The sequence below is a fragment of the Notolepis coatsorum genome (assembly GCF_963971535.1).
Source record: "Notolepis coatsorum genome assembly, chromosome: 4".
Taxonomy (NCBI): Eukaryota; Metazoa; Chordata; class Actinopteri; order Aulopiformes; family Paralepididae; genus Notolepis; species Notolepis coatsorum.
This window is the reverse complement of record NC_140168.1, coordinates 102,428,088-102,448,546: the sequence shown is the minus strand read 5'-3', so window position 1 is coordinate 102,448,546 and position 20,459 is coordinate 102,428,088. Positions and strand designations below refer to the sequence as shown.

Here is a 20,459-nt window from a genome sequence, read left to right as displayed (position 1 = left end):
CTTATTTTCAGAAATGACGAATATTTTGAAACTATTTAAGGCCAAAACATGTACAAAAAAAGTTATTTATAAAAAAAAAAAAAAAAAAAAACGGCCCGATACCAATACCCGATCCAGCTATTTTAGTGATAGCGGGGCCGATATCCGATATCAATATCGGATCGGTGCATCCCTACACGCCACGGCACACAGCAGGTGATTCATGAGCAGTGTTGGGCAAGTTACTTTTAAAAAGTAACGAGTTACAGTTACTAGTTACTTCTTCCAAAAAGTAACTAAATTACTTACTCAGTTACAAATGATAAAAGTAACTAGTTACTTCAGAAAGTAACTATTGCGTTACTTTCAAGATTTCTTTTTTTACATAAACAACATACACAAATCTAAACTATTTTAATGTTGCTGTGGGACAAAGTGAGACTAGCCTCCAATCAAATGCCATGTATGTAGATATTATAATTACTATGTTTATATAGTGGATCATACAAATACAAACACAATAGATGTTTTGGAACTTTTGATATGTATTGCCATTTGCCCCTCAACAGGCCACAACTGGGCAACATTAAATTATGCTTGTTAAGCACTATACCAAAAATAAATAACAAATATATACTGATTGATTGAACATTTTAATTAACAGATTACAGAATGGGTACAATACAGTACGGCTCAATACACACAATTGTTAAGGGGATGCAGACCAGAGAAAGACTTTCGTCTTGTTTACATCAGGGTCCCCCATTTTCAACTCATGACATTTATGACATACACAACACAGATATAAGAATCTAATCTAATCATCTAAACTAATCTAATCATGACATTTAAGACATGCATGACATACAGCTATATATATATCTCTGCGCACCAGACTGTGCTATTAAACCAGGAAGTGCAGCACTATGTTGATAAGGCTGTCAGCAGTAGAGCCACTACTGCCCTGCGCTGCAACACAACAAGAGTGAACAAAAAACGCTCATGGACCCGCGGTCTCACGCTGACTGCTCGCTTGTGTTGTTCGTTGGATTCGTTTTGTATTATTTGGGCTCAAAACGTACACTACACGGACCCGCGGTCTCACACTGACTGATCGCTTGTGTTGTCGCGCTGTGTGTCAGACTCTGGAGGCACCCGCCCTCCTCTACCTCTGATTGGCTTACCATGACATTTTACTCAACCTCAGCCAATCGTCAGCATGTTTGCGATTGTCTCGCGCACTGCCCACTAATCAAGGAAGAACATTATTGCCTCTCAGCGCAGAGATCTGTCTGATGAAAGAAACAGGTTCAATAGTAACGCGCCACATTTTTTTGCAGTAACGGTAACAGCGTTATTAAGATTGGAAGAGTACTAGATTACTCGTTACTGAAAAAAACGAACGCCGTTAGTAACGCCGTTACTTATAGCGCCGTTATTCCCATCACTGTTCGTGAGCATGAGTTGTTCTTGGTGACTAAACGACAGGATGCTTCTCACCTCAGCAGGGTAGATGGGCGCGCTGTGAGGATCAGGATGTTCCAGAAGACCTCCTTCACCACGCTGGTGGTGGGGGTGTTTGTGGTCTACGTCCTCCACACCTGCTGGGTCATGTACGGCATCATCTACACCAGGCCCTGCCAGGACCCCATCGCAGACACCTGCATCTCCCCGTACCTCGCCACCAAACCTCAACTACAGGTGCCCGTCTGTCTGTCTGTCTGTCTGTCTGTCTGTCTGTCTGTCTGTCTGTCTGTCTGTCTGTCTGTCTGTCTGTCTGTCTGTCTGTCTGTCTGTCTGTCTGTCTGTCTGTCTGTCTGTCTGTCTGTCTGTCTGTCTGTCTGTCTGTCTGTCTGTCTGTCTGTCTGTCTGTCTGTCTGTCTGTCTGTCTGTCTGTCTGTCTGTCTGTCTGTCTGTCTGTCTGTCTGTCTGTCTGTCTGTCTGTCTGTCTGTCTGTCTGTCTGTCTGTCTGTCTGTCTGTCTGTCTGTCTGTCTGTCTGTCTGTCTGTCTGTCTGTCTGTCTGTCTGTCTGTCTGTCTGTCTGTCTGTCTGTCTGTCTGTCTGTCTGTCTGTCTGTCTGTCTGTCTGTCTGTCTGTCTGTCTGTCTGTCTGTCTGTCTGTCTGTCTGTCTGTCTGTCTGTCTGTCTGTCTGTCTGTCTGTCTGTCTGTCTGTCTGTCTGTCTGTCTGTCTGTCTGTCTGTCTGTCTGTCTGTCTGTCTGTCTGTCTGTCTGTCTGTCTGTCTGTCTGTCTGTCTGTCTGTCTGTCTGTCTGTCTGTCTGTCTGTCTGTCTGTCTGTCTGTCTGTCTGTCTGTCTGTCTGTCTGTCTGTCTGTCTGTCTGTCTGTCTGTCTGTCTGTCTGTCTGTCTGTCTGTCTGTCTGTCTGTCTGTCTGTCTGTCTGTCTGTCTGTCTGTCTGTCTGTCTGTCTGTCTGTCTGTCTGTCTGTCTGTCTGTCTGTCTGTCTGTCTGTCTGTCTGTCTGTCTGTCTGTCTGTCTGTCTGTCTGTCTGTCTGTCTGTCTGTCTGTCTGTCTGTCTGTCTGTCTGTCTGTCTGTCTGTCTGTCTGTCTGTCTGTCTGTCTGTCTGTCTGTCTGTCTGTCTGTCTGTCTGTCTGTCTGTCTGTCTGTCTGTCTGTCTGTCTGTCTGTCTGTCTGTCTGTCTGTCTGTCTGTCTGTCTGTCTCCTCCCCCCTGATGTGAGAGAGTGAGCGTCTGTCTGTCTCCTCCCCCTGATGTGAGAGAGTGAGCGTCTGTCTCCTCCCCCCTGATGTGAGAGAGTGAGCGTCTGTCTCCTCCCCCCTGATGTGAGAGAGTGAGCGTCTGTCTCCTCCCCCCTGATGTGAGAGTGTGTGCCTGGAAGCAGAAGCCCAAATATGGGCAGAGCCTAGCCATTGTTTCCCGGCCCATAACGCTCTGTCTATCCGTCTGTCCTCTTCTAGTTGAGTGTCTACACTGCGTTGAAGCCCAGTGGAGATGGGGGACACACGCTGATCCATAAAGAAGAGATGTTCGACGTCGAAACGAAGTTTGAAAGGTGGGCGGGGGGAATGTTTTTATTTTTTTATTTTTTATTTTTTTATACTTCTCCTTCTTACAACATGGCGGCCTGTAACCATTGGTAAACACTTTAAAATAAAATGCCTAATTTCTGTTCAGTGGTGGTTAGGGATGGGTACCGAATTCGGTACTTTTAAAGGTACTTACCGAAACACGTCGGTACTACCGAGTATCGATTCACTTGATACTGTAAATATATATATATATATATTTTTTTGTAAAAAAAAATCTTTTCATGTCAACGTTCACACGCACAATATACGTATCAGGGCAGACGTTCCACTCTACTGGTTAAAGTTGCTTACTCGTGAGAGTAGTACGTTCGTTGATAAAGAAAAATAAGGTCCACAGTCGCTCTAGTGTAAAACAAGGATATCCAAATGGTTTATTTCTCTTCCACAGCGAAGTCTTTCTTTACAGAAGTGATCCTAAAGCTATTTTCCTAAATATTCACGTCACTACTACAAGGTAAGAAAACTGTATTTTCCCAGTCTCCAAAATCACAGCCGACTCGACACATGAAAATTCCTCCTCACCTGAAAGCCGTAAATCAACTTGCCGGCGGCAAGGCACCTTGGTCTAGAAATGCAGGCTTGAGATCTATGTTGTTTAGTCTATCTGTTCAGTACTGACTGCTCAGCACTGTTTCAATATGCACAATGAGCTCTTCTTCTTCTTCTTCTTATTTGAATTTCCGGCAGAGTAGACGCATCGTGGCGTATTACTGCCCTCCGCAATTCTTTTTATGGGCTCTTCTTCTTCTCCTTCTTCTCCTTCTTCACCTTCTTTTTCTTCTTCTACTGGACCCCGTCATCAACTACATTGACCATTGGAGTGCAGCTACTGCTGCTACTTCCTGTCTGAGCCCCCCTCCGCGGGACCCACCTTGCCCCCTGCTATCTTATCCTGGGCTACTTTGTCCCTCGCAGCCTTGTCCCTCGCAGCCCCCTCAGCCAATTCCCTACCCACCTGCTCCCAGTTCAGACCTTCCAATCCCAGATGTTGAACCGCTATCCTAACAATCATCTTCACCATCTCTGTTTTACCCTTAGCCTCTGCCATACCAGTAACTACCCCTGCCACGAAGGCCACAATACCTAATTTCTCCTCCCTTCCCCTCTCTCTTTCCACCTGCTCTACCCTCACTGCCAAATGCCCTCCTTCAACCCCCTGCACCCTTTCTTGGCTACCCTGTCCTGCCCTGCTAACCGCCCCAGCATACGTCAACTTACCCTCCCTTCTCAATGAGCTCTTCAGAGAGAATTGTTGAATATATATAGATACACAAATGTTCTAGAGTGTTTGATTATGACATCATACTGTGACATCACGAATGCTCTAGAATGTTTGACTATGACATCATACTGTGACATCACAAATGTTCTAGAATGTTTGACTATGACATCATACTGTGACATCACAAATGTTCTAGAAGGTTCTATTATGACAAATAATACGGTTCAATGACTTTATCTAAATCCAATCAATATTCCTAATGCCGTTTCAATGTAAGGTTATAAAAATAAACATAGAAACATTCATATACCGTAATACAATAACTTAAATACCTATATAGCTTTGGCTCCTCTACAATACGCTTACCGATGATTTGACTTGATTCAACAACAAAGCAGTCGGGGCAATGGCAAGCCGAAAGTGTAGTTATTTTTACGACTGAGGTAGGTAGATTACATTTTTAGAGACTAAAGTACCGAAAAAGGGTACCGGTATCGATTCACAGGTACCGGTACCGTATCGGTTCAAATGTGAACGGTACCCATCCCTAGTGGTGGTAGAGTAGGTAGGTACAACACTGAAAAGGTGACTTGCTTACAAGACCCAGTAATAAACTAATTATGACATTTTTGTTTTCGTATATCAATACATAGCAACTAGGGATGTCCGATATTATCGGCCGATATTGGCATTAAAATGTAATATCGGAAATGATCGGTATCGGTTTTCCAAAAAAAATATATCTTTTTTTTACATTTATTTAACCTTTATTTACCCAGGCAAGCAAGTAAGAACAAATTCTTATTTTATTTATTGTCAAAAGTATGCATAATGTGTTAATTCCATGACAAGAGATATGTAATGTTAATTACCTGAAATTATTCCGTTTTTGGGGGGGGGGGGGGGGGGGGGGGACCATGCATATATCGGTATCGGTTGATATCGGTATCGGAAATTTAGAGTTGGATATCGGTAAAAAAGCCAATAGCGAACATCCCTAATAGCAACTGTTGTTTCTTCCAAAATGGAGGGCACTTGAGCATGGTAAACATTCAGTGAAAGGCCTCTATTGTGTACATAATGGAACCACAGACGCACAGGTTTCATGGGAAATGTAGTTCTAATGTTGAAGCGCTAGTACTTTGTAATTTGAGAATGATATATTATTCATAAAGATTCTACACGTAATTATTTATTACATGCCAACATTGTGGGAAACATGCTTACCGTCTTCTCCAGAGTCAGACAAGAAGATGGATACCACTTTCCTTCTGTAGAAAGCTATCCGGCTGCACGCTAGCCTAGCTTAGCACAATGAGTCCAAGTGGATGAGAAGTGGCTAGCCTAGCTTAGCACAATGAGTCCAAGTGGAGGATATATTTCCCATAATGTTCCTTTAAGTACTGTACCTTTTGGTTCTATGGCAGCTTTTAAGATAAGGCTTTTTGGTCTTCATTTGTCACTCTCTGACTCTTTCTCTGTCTCTTTCTCTTTCCCTCTCTCTCTCTTTCCCATTCTAGGACAGTGAATGTCTCTCTACCTAAGAAGACGCGTAACAACGGGACCTTGTATGCCCTGATCTTTGTCCACCAGACGGGCGTGTCTCCGTGGCAGGACAACAAACAAGTCCACCTGGTGGCTCAACTCACCACCTTCATGACCCCCAAAGCTCCAGAGGTGTCTCTCATAGCTGGAGAGGAGAATACACAGGTAATATTACAAGCACTACTATTAGTACTACTATACTACTACTGATACTGCTACTACTATTAGTACTACTACTACTATACTACTACAAGCACTACTATTAGTACTACTGCTACTGATACTACTACTACTTCCACCACTATTATTAGTACTACTTCTACTATACTACTACTACTACTACTATGATGATGTATTTCGGCTTGATGATGATGGCGCCGCCCCGATCGGCTGCCTCTCTGTTCGCTCCGTCGAGACTGTGTTTACTTTTGTTAATATTTATAGTTTTTAGAGTTTTGTGCGTACCAACTGTTGGTGCATTTAATGTATATGACCGTCAGTCACTCATAGACATTGGATTACGGGAAACTTACCAACTGGATTACTCGCTGGATCAGCTTTCCGAACCACACCAATGGCCTGAAGAAATTCTCCGGAGACTAGGACCAGACCCTTTGTTCCCAGAGCCCAGGAAAAGACGACGAGGAAAGAGGGCTGGGATCCGAAACAGGCTGAGATCCAGACGCCACCGTACACCACTTCCCAGTATATTGCTAGCCAATGTACAATCAATAGACAATAAACTGGATGACATCCGAGCAAGGATTCAATATCAAAGAGACGTTAGGGACTGCAATATCCTTTGCTTCACCGAAACATGGCTCACACCGGAGGTTCCAGATCACGCAATTCAACCAGCGGATCACTTCTTTATCCATAGAAAGGATCGGACATCATCAGAGTCCGGTAAACAACGTGGAGGAGGTATTGCCTTCATGTTTAACAAAAATTGGAGTGATCCAACGAACGTGAAGGAATTATCCAACCACTGCTCCCCAGAACTGGAATATATAACCATCAAGTGTCGTCCTTTCTTCCTCCCGAGGGAGTTAACGGCGATCGTCCTGGTCGGAGTGTATATTCCACCGCAAGCCAGCAACAAGGTTGCGCTCTCCAGACTACACGACGAGGTAAATAGAATACAAGTGGCTAACGTTAACGCCGCCATTTTAGTACTGGGAGATTTCAATAGCGCCAATCTGAGAAAGGTATTACCTGACTTCTATCAGCATGTGACTTGCAACACCAGAGGCGGTAACATCCTAGATCACTGTTACACGCAATTTAAAGGTGGCTACAAGGCTCATTCTGATAGTGGCTTTGGCAAGTCAGATCACGCATCCATTTTCCTTCATTCTGATAGTGGCTTTGGCAAGTCAGATCACGCATCCATTTTCCTTTCACCAAAGTATAGACAGAGAATTAAAAGTACTCCCGTAGTCTCGCGAGAGGTGCAGAAATGGGATCTGACGTCAGAAGAGACGATCCGGTCAGTGTTTCACCACACAGACTGGATTGTGTTCCGCGACACAGATAACATTAATGCCTACACGGAGACAGTGCTGGACTATGTCTGTACTAGGGTGAAAGAAACAATCCCCACTACCAAAATGAAAGTTTACCCAAATCAAAAACCCTGGGTAGACAAATCCGTCCGTGAAGCTCTGAGAGAGCGCACCAAAGCATACAATGACGGCCTAGTGGCAGGCAACATGAATGACCACAAGGTGGCGCGACACAACGTAAGGAGGACAGTGTCAGAGGCCAAACGGCGCTACAGGGATAAAATTGAACTCCAGTTTGAACAAGCTGACTCTAGAGCTATGTGGCAGGGGCTCAAAACGATGACAGACTACAAAGGCGCCTCCCTCAAACTGAACAGTGACATCTCCTTAGCAAACGACCTCAATACCTTCTATGCGAGGTTTGATGCTGGTAATAACAACACCAGCTCACAAGCCTCGGCAATGGGGGGGGGGGGGGGGTCGGCTGCTGATGGAGGCGCAGTGTTCAGGGTAACAGAGCATGAGGTGAGGCGGACCTTTAAAAAAGTGAATATCAGGAAGGCAGCAGGTCCGGACGGCATCCCCGGCCGCGTCCTAAAAGTCTGTGCCGACCAACTGGCCCCAGTATTCACTGACATATTTAACCTGTCCTTAGAACAGGCTGTCATCCCCACCTGCCTGAAGAAGTCCACTATTATCCCTGTACCCAAAAAATCCAAGCCTGCTTGCCTCAACGACTACCGCCCTGTAGCTCTCACCTCCATAGCCATGAAGTGCTTTGAGAAGCTAGTAAAGGGCTACATCTGCTCCTCCCTCCCCATCAACATGGACCCCCTGCAATTTGCATACCGCCCCAACAGGTCCACGGAGGACGCCATATCCCATGTGCTGCACACAGCAGCATCACACCTGGACAAGAGACAGGGGAACTATGTGAGAATGCTATTCATCGACTACAGCTCGGCATTCAATACCATAGTCCCCTCCATACTCATAGCCAAGCTCAGGGACCTGGGCTTGGGCTATGACCTCTGCCAGTGGGTCTTGGACTTCCTGACTGGCAGACCCCAGGTGGTGAGAGCAGGCAACTGCACCTCCTCATCCATCACCCTCAACATAGGGGCCCCCCAGGGCTGTGTTCTGAGTCCCCTCCTCTACTCCCTGTACACACACGACTGTGTGGCTCAGCGGAGTAGCAATACAATCGTCAAATTTGCTGACGACACAGTGGTGGTGGGCCTGATCTCTGCCAACGACGAGAGGGCCTACCTGGAAGAGGTCAAGGTCCTGGCGGGATGGTGCCAGGAAAACAGCCTCTCCCTGAACGTCAGCAAAACAAAGGAGATGATTGTGGACTTCAGGAGGTCGGGGGTCAAGGACTACAGCCCCCTCAGCATCGACGGGGCACCGGTTGAGAGAGTCAACAGCTTCAAGTACCTCGGAGCCTACATATCCGAGGACTTGACATGGACCACACACATTAACAGTGTGGTGAAGAAGGCACGACAACGCCTCTACTTCCTCAGGCGCCTAAGGAAGTTCCAAGTCAGCCAGAAGATCCTTAAGAACTTCTACTCATGTACAATAGAGAGCATCTTGACCGGCAACATCGCCTCCTGGTTTGGGAATAGCACTGCAGGAGACCAAAGCAGACTACAAAGAGTGACACGTTCAGCCGAACGCACAATTGGAGGGGGGCTCCCCACCCTCCAGAACATTTACTACAAGCGTTGCAAGGGCAAGGCTAAGAGAATCATTAAAGACTCCAGTCACCCGAACAACTGCCTCTTCGAACTGCTGCGGTCAGGCAAGCGATACAGGAGTCTCAAGGCGAGCACAGAAAGACTCAGAAGTAGCTTCTATCCCCAGGCCATCAGGCTGCTAAACGAACAATGAATGAACACTGCACAACAACAACCACCAAACGCACATAGCACACACATCCACACGCACACACCCACTTTAAACAAACACACTGTAGCACCCACTCCACACACTTTATAGCACACACCCACTTTAAACAAACACACTGTAGCACCCACTCCCCACACTTTATATTTATGGATGAAGGATTGCACTACAACTCGTACACCTTACTGTAAATTGTACCTAAAATTGTACCTCATCCCATTTCTGCTTTGCACTAGATAGTACTGTACATTAGTACACTGCATAGTATTGTGTATTGTATATTATATGGTAACTCAGAACATTGTACATATGTCTATACCGAACACTGTGACCTCATTTTCTTCTTCTAAATTCATGCTATATTATGTTATTATGTTATTTGATACTATCTTGTCTAGCACAGTCTCTGGAGCGTAACAGTAAGAAGCATTTTGTATGAAAGTATTCTGTACTTCTGTATGACAACTATTAAAGAACTTGAACTTGAACTTGAACTACTACTACTACTACTACTACTACTACTACTACTACTACTACTACTACTACTACTACTACTACTACTACTACTACTACTACTACTACTACTACCACCACTACTATTATTACTACTACTACTATAACTACTACCACCACTAGTATTACTACTACTACTACTACTACTACTACTACTACTACTACTGATACTGCTATAACTACTACCACCACTATTATTAGTAGTAGTAGTACTACTACTACTACTACTATACTACTACTGCTAGTACCACCACCACTACTAATATTAGTACTGCTATCCTACTACTGCTATTATTACTACTACTAACTATTACTACCACTACTACTGCTGGTGCTATTGGACTTAACTGCAGCTTTTGATACAGTCGACCACTGCATTTTGATCGAAAGGCTGAGGCAGTGGGCTGGCATCACTGGGAGTGCGCTGGACTGGTTCTCATCCTACAGTATCTGCAAGATAGGAGTTTTTCTGTGTCTACTGGCACTTTCACATCCGAAACTGCTCCATTGTCCTGTGGCGTGCCCCAGGGTTCTGTGCTGGCTCCTACTCTGTTTGCACTTTACATGCTCCCCCTGGGAGTAATCATTAGTCAATTCAAAGAGGTCTCTTATCATTTCTACGCTGACGATATCCAATTATATGTCTCTTTCAAGCCTGAACAAACTGACAAATTATCTGCCCTCTTTGACTGTCTGACTGCTGTCAAGGATTGGATGGCAAACAACGTCCTTCAGTTAAACGCAGAAAAAATGGAGGTTCTTATTATAGGCTCAGAAAAAGTCACCTCAGAAGTTGCCACATGCATGGGGACCCTCTCAACAAATCTGAGGCCCAAGCTCAGAAACCTTGGTGTGATCTTTGACCAGCAGATGCGCTTTGATCACCACATTAGATCTCTGACACGTACCTGTTTTTTCCATCTACGAAATATTGCCAAACTCCGATCTGTTGTGTCCCAGGTAGAGCTGGAAATGATTATTCATGCTTTTGTTTCATCCCGCCTGGACTATTGTAACTCCCTTTTCACTTGCCTCGATGCATCCACTTTGGGCCGGCTACAAATGGTCCAAAACGCAGCCGCTAGGCTGCTGACTAGGTCCAGAAAATATTGCCACATCACTCCCATCTTAGTTTCCCTTCACTGGCTCCCCATCAAATTCAGAATTCACTTTAAGGTTCTGGTCATCACCTATAGAGCACTCCTTGGTCAGGCACCTGCCTACATCTGCGACCTACTGCGTCCATACACCACGAACAGATCGCTCAGGTCGTCTGATCAGGGCTTGCTGGCTGTCCCCCTGTCTAGATTGAAGAAAAAAGGGGACAGAGCATTCGAAACCGTGGCCCCCAGGTTGTGGAATGCTCTGCCCTTGGACCTTAGATCTGTGGTCTCTGTAAACACTTTTAAAAAGCAGCTAAAGACTGTGCTGTTTAAACAGGCGTTTGGCGAATTATGCTCTATGTAAATCTTTTATGTCTTTTTATCTGTTTTGGCTTTTCCTGATCTTTCACGTTTTTAATTATTTTCTTTTACCATGCTGCTATCTTTTGCATTTTATTGATGTTTTTACTATGTGAAGCACTTTGTGACCCTGGTCTGTGAAAGGTGCTATATAAATAAACTTTACTTACTTACTTACTTACTTACTTACTTACTTACTTACTTACTTACTTACTTACTTACTGACTAACAGTGATGGAGGATGATACAACCATGATAACATACCAGGATGATAATCTCTCTCTCTCTCTCTCTCTCTCTCTCTCTCTCTCTCTCTCTCTCTCTCTCTCTCTCTCTCTCTGTCTCTCTGTCTCTCTGTCTCTCTGTCTCTCTGTCTCTTTCTCTCTCTCTGTCTCTCTGTCTCTCTGTCTCTCTGTCTCTCTCTGTCTCTCTGCCTCGCTCTCGCTCTATCTCTCTCTCTTTCTCTCTCTCTCTCTCTCTCTCTATTTTTTCTCTCTCTCTCTCTCGTAGAACGAGGATAATCCCCAGCAACCAAAAGATCATCGTCATGGCAGCCCGGCATCAGGGGGAGGGGTTGGAGGCGGGGCCGATATTGTGTCTGATCAACCGGTCGCCCATTGGCGCTCCCGCCTGACACTCAACATCGTCAGTGACCACTTCGTGTTTGACAAAGAGTACCTGCCCAGTGACGTGCATAGATATTTAAGAGTGTAAGTTACCACACATCTGTCTAGACTATCTGACAAAAGTATCGTTTTATTTTTCAAACTTATTCAAGTATAAACATCATAACCATGTCACAACAGCAGTTATAATGTATATTATCATCAATACGTTAGTTTACCAATAGGTTAAAGTGTTATTAGATAGATCTTCGTTTTCATTTTTTCTATTGTTTTGGTCGCGAAAGTCGACCATTTTGGAAAAATTGAACGTCGGGAATTGTATTGCCATTTTGAAGAGGACACCGAGAGCTTTCGATGAGCGTTGGATACTTCTGTATGAATCTTTTTAATATCTCTTATTACTCTGGATAATAAACCACAAAACTTTACGTTATTGGCATATATGGGAGAGCAGTTAGTTTGTCTCCCCTAATTCTAGCATGTAGCAACAATCAGATTTGAAATTAGTTTCAAAATGGACGCACCCTGGCAAAAATAAAAAGGCTACTGTACATACAGTAGATTTCATTATCTGTTCTTATGCTCGCCTGGTTATACTAAATCCAAATTGAACTCGGACATTTGAAATATAAGATTTGGCACAATCCATAAATGTGCGAATTGGCTATAATAATGTAATTTATAAGCCCGCTATTCTATATATATATACTTTTATTGATATTTTTACACACATCTTCCAAATATTCACGAGACATCTTTCAACAGCATAATATGCAACATCCAAGATTTGTCTTTCTTTTTCTTAATAACATATAAAACATACAAAAGACTCATACAAACATACTAAAAACTGACATGGAAATTAAAAAAGCACTTACAAAAAAAAAAAAATTACTATATATTGTGCATAATATATACCCCAGATGCACATACGTTACATGTATACCGATCTACCTGCGAGCAGGTATGTGCTGCATCTTCTATCGGGATGCTATCTTTCTCAATAGTGCATGTGAGAGGATGCGTCTCAGATATATGTAGGTGTGTGTGAGAACATGTATGAATGTGTGTCTCAGATATGTGTATGTGGGTACGTGTCTCACGTAAGTATGTGTGTACGTCTCATATGTGTGTGTGTGTGTGCATCTCTCAGGTACGTGACTGTGATCCTACATTTTGTATGTGTCTCTTATCCATGTACGTCTCTGCCATGTGTGTGAGTGTATATCTCAGGTGTGTATATGTATGTGTGTCTCAGCTATGTATGCGTGTGTCCCATATGTATGTGTATATCCCCTATATGTGTAAGTGAGAGCTTATGCTACAGATATGTATATAAGTATGTGTGTGTATGCCTGCTTCCTATATGTGAGTATATGCGTGTATGTGTGCCTCTGACATGTATATCTCAGCCATGTGCATATGAGTGTGTGTAATTCAGTTATGTACACATACGAGTATGTGTGTCCTAGACATGCGTATGCGGCTAGATATGCGTATGTGAGAGTGTGATAGAGAAAGTGGCTATTCCATAGATACACCATTCGGACATACAATATATGTATATACATACATAATACAAGATAAAGTATAGGTACCATCAGGTCAGATCCCATTTTTCACATTCATCATCGATAATACTGAAACCCCGCCTTGATCATTTGTCCCCAGACCGTTCAGTCAGGTGTAGAAAATTGTCCCATACCTCAGCAAAGATATCCTCTCTCCCTGCGACTCTATATGTTACCCTTTCATATGATGCTGTCCGGAACATTAGTTCCATCCATTCTTTAAAAGTAATATCAATGGGTGATTTCCAATGTCGTAAGGCAATTCTACAACCTGATATCATGGCCATTCTATGCCACATTCCTTGGTATTTAGACAGTTTAATCTCTTTCGGTACTATACCCAAAACACATGCCATTGGGGAGTTATTCACCTTTACATTCAAAACTTTACTTAGGAATATCACAATTTGATCCCACATTTTCTGAACTTTCTCACATTCGTATAACATATGTAGTAGAGTACCTGTCTCCTTCTCACATCTCCAGCAGATGTCACTGTTTCTTAATTTTAGTCTGGCTAGTTTACTAGGCGTCCAATAGCTTCTGTTTAAGACTTTGTAAAAGATAAGTTGTGATTGTGCCTCCCGAGAGAATTTACCCCATTTGGACACCAGCTTCTCCCATATTTCCTCAGTAATATCCTCACGTACATCGTTCTCCCAGCTCAACCTCAGACCCGCCAATTTGGGTGCATTGTGTTTAGTGATGCACGATATATTGGCCGCCGATATAATATCGGCCGATATGGCCGTTTTTTTACACATCGGTATCGGTCCGATATCAAGATAGGGCCGATATAAAAAATTAAATAAAATTGTTTCTTTTTTTTTTTTTTTTTTTCACATGTTTTGGCCTTAAATAGTTTCAAAATATCTGTCATTTCTGAAAATAAGTTACAAAAGTAAAAAAAAAAAAATGCGTTTTGGAAAATAGCTCTTTATTTGATTATCATAAAAAAGTGTTTTCTATACAGAGATATCGACATCGGTAAATATCGGTATCGGCCAGAACAGCAATATTAATATCGGTTATCGGTATCGGCCACAATTTTCACATCGATGCATCACTAATTGTGTTCCCTTATAACATCATAGAAATCATCTTGATGCACCGCCTTTCCTATGCCATCCTTTATAAAATATTTCTTGAATTGCAGTAATCGGGCCACATTTGCCCCAACCATTGATGACGATATACAATGTCTAATCTGCAGGAATCTATAGAAGTTTTTATTATCTATGCCAAAGTCCTTTCTAATATCCTCAAAAGGTAATACCCCATCTTCCCCGGCTATATCACCTAGTACATGTATCCCCTTCTTAACCCAGTCCTCCCATATGACTGATTTCTTACCAATCTTTAGTTTTTTATTAAACCATATAGAGGCTCTTGTAGTTAGATATGCGTTATCACTAGTCAGCCTGTGTGATTGATTCCAAGTTTCCCTGGCAAATGCCATTAAAGGGTTCTTAAAAGGTATAGGTCTGTCTGATTGTGTCAGGAAGGATTCCAGAGATGAGGGATATACCATTTCCTCCTCCATCTTGACCCAAGCAGGTGCCTCTTCAGCCGAGTGGTTCAGTTTGGAGAGCTGGGAGAGTGAGAACGCATAGTGATACCAGTCTAGCTTAGGCAGGGATAAGCCGCCATCTTCCTTTGCTGCATACATTTTGGCCCGACCAAATAGCGGCCTTTTGCCCCCCCCACAAATATACATTAATTACCTTGTCGTATTGTTTGAGTAACTGAGTTGGGAGGGTTAGCGGCAGCATATATAGTATATAATTTAATTTGGGAGCCAATATAATTTTTACTAAGTTTACTTTCCCAAGGAGGGACATATTCATCTTGGCCCAATTCTGGGTCAGAGCACTAACGTGTTCGATTATAGGGGCAATATTGGCTTGTACTATCTCTTTCAGACCTGGGATCAGCTTTATTCCTAAATATATCAACCCTGACGGCATCCATCTGAACTGCCATCCCCTCCTGATATCAGAGGGGCAGCACTTAGAGAGAGGCATTGCTTCTGATTTGCTCCAGTTGATTGTGTATCAAGATATTTCTGAGAAGGACTCGATAACAGTTCCAATGATCCCAGCTGCTGTTTGGGGATTGCTGGATACCAATAAGATATCATCTGCATATAAGAATAGTTTATGTTCCACCTGTCCCGCTATTACCCCTTTGATGTCTTGATTAGTCCTTAGCACGATGGCAAGTGGTTCGAGGAAAAGCACAAACATTTGGGGAGAAAGCGGAGAGCCCTGCCTCGTCTCCCGTCCTAGGTTGAAGGGCGAGGATACGATCCCGTTAGTCAGGACAGAGGCCATCGGATTTGTGTACAACAGCTTTACCCACCCAATAAACGATGGTCCGAATCCGAAGCGCTCTAGCCTGTGAAACAAAAATGCAAATTCCACTTTATCAAAGGCCTTTTCGGCGTCTAATGAGAAGGCCACTGTAGGCTCTACATCATTCCCTTTTTTCTTTTTTTTGGATCTTTTTCCCCCTCCATTTTCCTCCGATTTTCTCCCATCCCAATGTTAGTCGTATGCCAATTCCCAATCCCTTCCTGGTCGCTGCGCACTTACCCCCCACAGTCAGATCATTTGGGAGAGTGGAGGCTATCACGTGCTTCCTCCGACACACGTCCAGCCAATCAACCGCTTCTTTTCACCTGGCAGTGCGGATCCTCCCTGAGAGGGCGTAGCGTGTGGAAGGATCACACTATCCCACTCAGGTCCTATCCGCGCTTAGCAGGCGCCCCGACCGAACTGTAGGAGTCGCTGTTTACAACGACCCGGACCCACCCCGCCAGCTTCTCCCACCCTCTAATACAGCCAATTGTATTAGTGTGAACGGCCAGCCAAGCTGGTGACAACCCCGGAGCTGTGAGCTGGACTCGAACAGGCGAATCCAGCTCACAGCTTCGGGGTTGGTGACGAACGCAATCTCCGCTACGCCACCTAACCGCCCCCGGCTCTACATCATTCCTAATCTTCCACATTATGTGTAGGAGTCTGCGAATATTATCAGCTGAATTTCTCCCTTTCACGAAACCCACTTGGTCTGAGTGTACTGTACCAAACTTGGTAGTACATCCTCTATTCTATTTTCTAGTATTTTTGCTAATACTTTTTCTTCTAAATTACTCAGGGAAATAGGCCTATAGTTCCCACAATATTGAGGGTCTTTGCCCTTTTTCTGTAGTAACGTAATAGTGGCCGACCTCAAGCTAGTGGGCAAGCTAATTTAAGGCTATTGATTGCAGCGTGTATTTCCTCTATCGAGACATCCCCCTCCATTGATTTCACTTGTTTCGATAACGATGGTAATTTAATCTTGGAGAAGTCAAGTCAAGTAATTTATTTGTAGAGCACATTTAAAAGCTTGAGAGGCCAACCAAAGTGCTGTACAGTACAGTCAAAGCAATGTCCTATAAAATACAAAAAGGCACAACAGGACAGGACAGTACATTCAAAAAATAGGACAAGCAGATAGGGGAGCACAAAGTACAGTATAGCACACCAGGGACAGAGGAGCACAAGAAGAGATACTAGAGGGAGGGGGCAGGATAAAATTGCATGGGAGTGTGTGGGTTAGGGTGTGGGAGAAACAGGATTAATCGAAGGCTAGGGAATAAAAGTGGGTTTTTAAACTGGCCTTAAATGTCTCCAGCGTAGAGGCAGATCGAATGAACGCGTCCATTTTTACCTGATCCACCGCCGCCTGTAGGGTATACAAATCCTGGTAGAAGCACCTGAACACATTGTTAATTTCCTTTTTGTCTGTAATAATTTCGTCATCTTTATTATGAATTGAGGATATAATATTTTGATTTTGCATTTGTTTAACCCGATTCGCTAGTATTTTACCCGCTCTCTCCCCTTGTTCATAATATCTTTGGTTGGTCCTAAATAGAGCATATTCAGCCTTTTTTTGGTATATGTTGTTCAATTCATATTTGGATTTGTTCAGTTTTCTCCATGTTTATGGGTCTGGTTCCTGGCTGTGCTGCTTCGAGAGTGCTTTAATTTCTTTGTCTAATGCTGTCATTTTCTGTTTCTCTGCCTTTTTTAGTATTGCACTGTATTGTATGAGTCGTCCTCTCATGTATGCTTTACATGTGTCCCACATTATGCCACTATCATCTATTGATCCCTCATTAAGTTCCCAGAATTCCTTAAATATAGTTCTAATGTACGCACATGATACTTCGTCATTCAGCATTAAGTTATTGAATCGCCATCTCAGGGACTGCTGCCCCTCCTCCATGGATGTGATTACCAATTCAACTGGAGCATGATCAGAAATTACAATGTTCCCTATCCTACTATCTGCTATTTGTTCCACCAGTGTGCTAGAGATCAGGAAATAGTCTATTCTAGAGTATGAGGCATGTGGATGAGAGTAAAACGTGTTATCTCTTTCCTGTGGGTTCAGGACCCTCCAAATATCCACTAGGCTCAATTCCTCAATCAGTACACTGACCGCCAGTCTCCCTGCGTTGTCAGTGCTCCTGGGTTGAGATGATTTGTCTATCAAGGTGTTTCCAACCAGGTTGAAGTCCCCCCCTATGATTACGTTGCTATTCCCCATCTTCCTAATCACCTCACCTCACACACTTCATGAAAAAAGTTTTGAGGACGACATGTTGGGTGCATAGATATTCGCTAATGTAGTTCTCTGTCCCTCCAAATCTGCATCCAATATATAACCCATCTCCCCTCATCATGTGAGAAACTGTTGTGTACCTTAACGTCTATGTTATTTCTCACTAGTATTGCCACCCCCCTCTTCCTAGAAGAGAACGTACTATAAAATATTTGTCCCACCCAGTCCCTCTTGAGCTTGGCCGACTCCTCCTCATTCAGGTGTGACTCTTGAATTAGTGCAATATCCGTCTTTTTTTGTTTCAAGAACGTCAGTACTTTTCTTCTCTTAATGGGATGATGACATCCGTCTATATTCCACGATACTATTTTAATCAGTCCCATATCCCTTGTAATGTATCTCCCCTGTGCAATCCAGCATGTAATGCTTCTATTTCTGGGGCGTTATACCGCACGTTTCCATATCTAGGACCTGAGATTGTGATGATATACATACAACAATATAGTATATGATGAAATAAAAAGGAACATATAAAAACATAAATACATTTCCCCCCCCACATTTACCCAAGCTACGTTCGATAGGACCCCAGATAGAACAATTGTACCGAGGGTGAGATCGATACTCACCCGTGCACTTTGGTCCCCCTCGTCTACCAGAGGAGTGCATTTGGCAGGTTGCCCAAAACTGTGCCCCCACTATTTTGTATACCCTAATGTAACGTAAGGTTCACACTGTAGCCTATATACAGTGTGATCAACTCAACTGAACTTATCAAGATGGTGATGTCTTCCATCCAACAATTAACATTTGTATATCCCCTAGATATATATTGGTACATTGTAACTTCTATGTCATAACCATATTGCATTGTGGTTCACTTCGCCCTCCCTTTTTATCTAACAAGGATATTTCCCCTCCCACGCTTATAGCTTATTTTTCTACTTAGTGCACTCTATTTTCATTTCAAAGTTTTTTTTAATTTTTAATTTAAATTTTTTTTAATTTTTTTTTTATTATTGCAAAACAAAATTATTAAAAGTCAGTACTCAACACACAATGCATAATAAAACTAACAATTAAGATGGCTAAAATGACATGCAAGCACAGAAATAGAAAGCAAAAAAATATATATACCGGTAATAATACTTTACCGTATACAGTGTATATCCAACGAAATTACCAATTATACCAATGTCTTATACAGGATATACCCCTAATACCTGTTATCTAAAACCCTACACACATATGCTCCAGCTCGAACCCCCCCCTCCCGGACCCCTCTTTGGATAGTACCTCCATTATCCCTCGCTCCTAACCAGACACTACCATTATAAGCTAGCTTTTATTCTCTCCACCACTTCTAACCACATTGACATTTTGGATTCATTGAGACCCAGAATTCTTGCTGTAGATATTTCTTGATAAATCACATCGAGATATGTAAGAAACCAAACTTTCCGGCACATTTTTTCCGGTTGAAACCAGCGTGATGCGATCAGCTTTTTAGCTACTGTGATACCCGATAAAACCAATCTCTTTAGCTGTGGATTTACTGCAAACTCAAAAACATCATTCAATAGTAATACAGAGGGGTGTACTGGTATATTCCAAGATACGAGTTTTGATAATTGTTGGGTCACATCTTTCCAGAATGCCTTAACTGGTGGGCAGTCCCAATACATGTGCATAAATGTCCCTTCGTCTCCATTTGTACATTGGGAGCATTTGGAGTCTTGTTTAAGACCCATTCTGTTCAGTCATATAGGAGTCAAGTATGTCCTGTGAATATAGTTAAGATTGATTTGTTGATGGTCCGGGTTCCTTGATGTAAGTCGGACATTTGCCCATGCTCCTTGCCAATCAAAGTCACTTTCCAGGTCTGGTATATCCCTCCTCCAGACAGAGTCTAGTTGGAGGGTTTCATATGAGGACGTTAGTAATTGATGATAAAAACCTGAAACAAAACCTCTCGATGTCTCTCTTTCATAGAAGAATTTGTGGTATCTGTGGTGTTCAATTGGTATGTCTAATGGAACACCGTGAGACTTCAAACATAGCCGTAACTGTATGTAAAAAAGCCATGTGGACTTGGTGAGATTAAATTTTGTGCATATTTCTCCATAACTACAAAAACCCTGGTTGTTAAAAACATCCCCTAATGAGTGTATGCCTTGCTCTTCCCATACAGGGAATCTTATAGGACGTTTTTCAATTAAGAGTGCATTGTTATTGAATAAGGGAGTGTGATTGTGCCATTTTTGTGGGTTAGGATATTTTTTGTGTTTCACGCCATATCCGGATCGCATGGGTAATTATGGGGCCAAATTTCCGCTCACAGTGCTTGATTGGCAGTTTAGTGTATGCTATGTCCTTCAGCCTATGTGGGGCTACTATGTTTTCTTCCAATTTTCTCCAGGATACTAATGCTTGGGGATCA

At 43.0% G+C, this 20,459-nt stretch overlaps 1 protein-coding gene across 1 annotated transcript in view; it reads left to right on the top strand.

Annotated features, from left to right (window-relative positions):
- clptm1l (CLPTM1 like) overlaps nucleotides 1–20,459 on the top strand; it is a 118,402-nt gene that overhangs the window by 8,772 nt on the left and 89,171 nt on the right. The window contains exons 2-5 of the mRNA XM_084313008.1: nucleotides 1,485–1,680; nucleotides 2,915–3,009; nucleotides 5,789–5,978; nucleotides 11,716–11,915. Coding sequence (XP_084169134.1) covers nucleotides 1,516–1,680; nucleotides 2,915–3,009; nucleotides 5,789–5,978; nucleotides 11,716–11,915 — 650 coding nt within the window. The 5' untranslated portion in view covers nucleotides 1,485–1,515. The remainder of the gene's footprint in view (nucleotides 1–1,484; nucleotides 1,681–2,914; nucleotides 3,010–5,788; nucleotides 5,979–11,715; nucleotides 11,916–20,459) is intronic.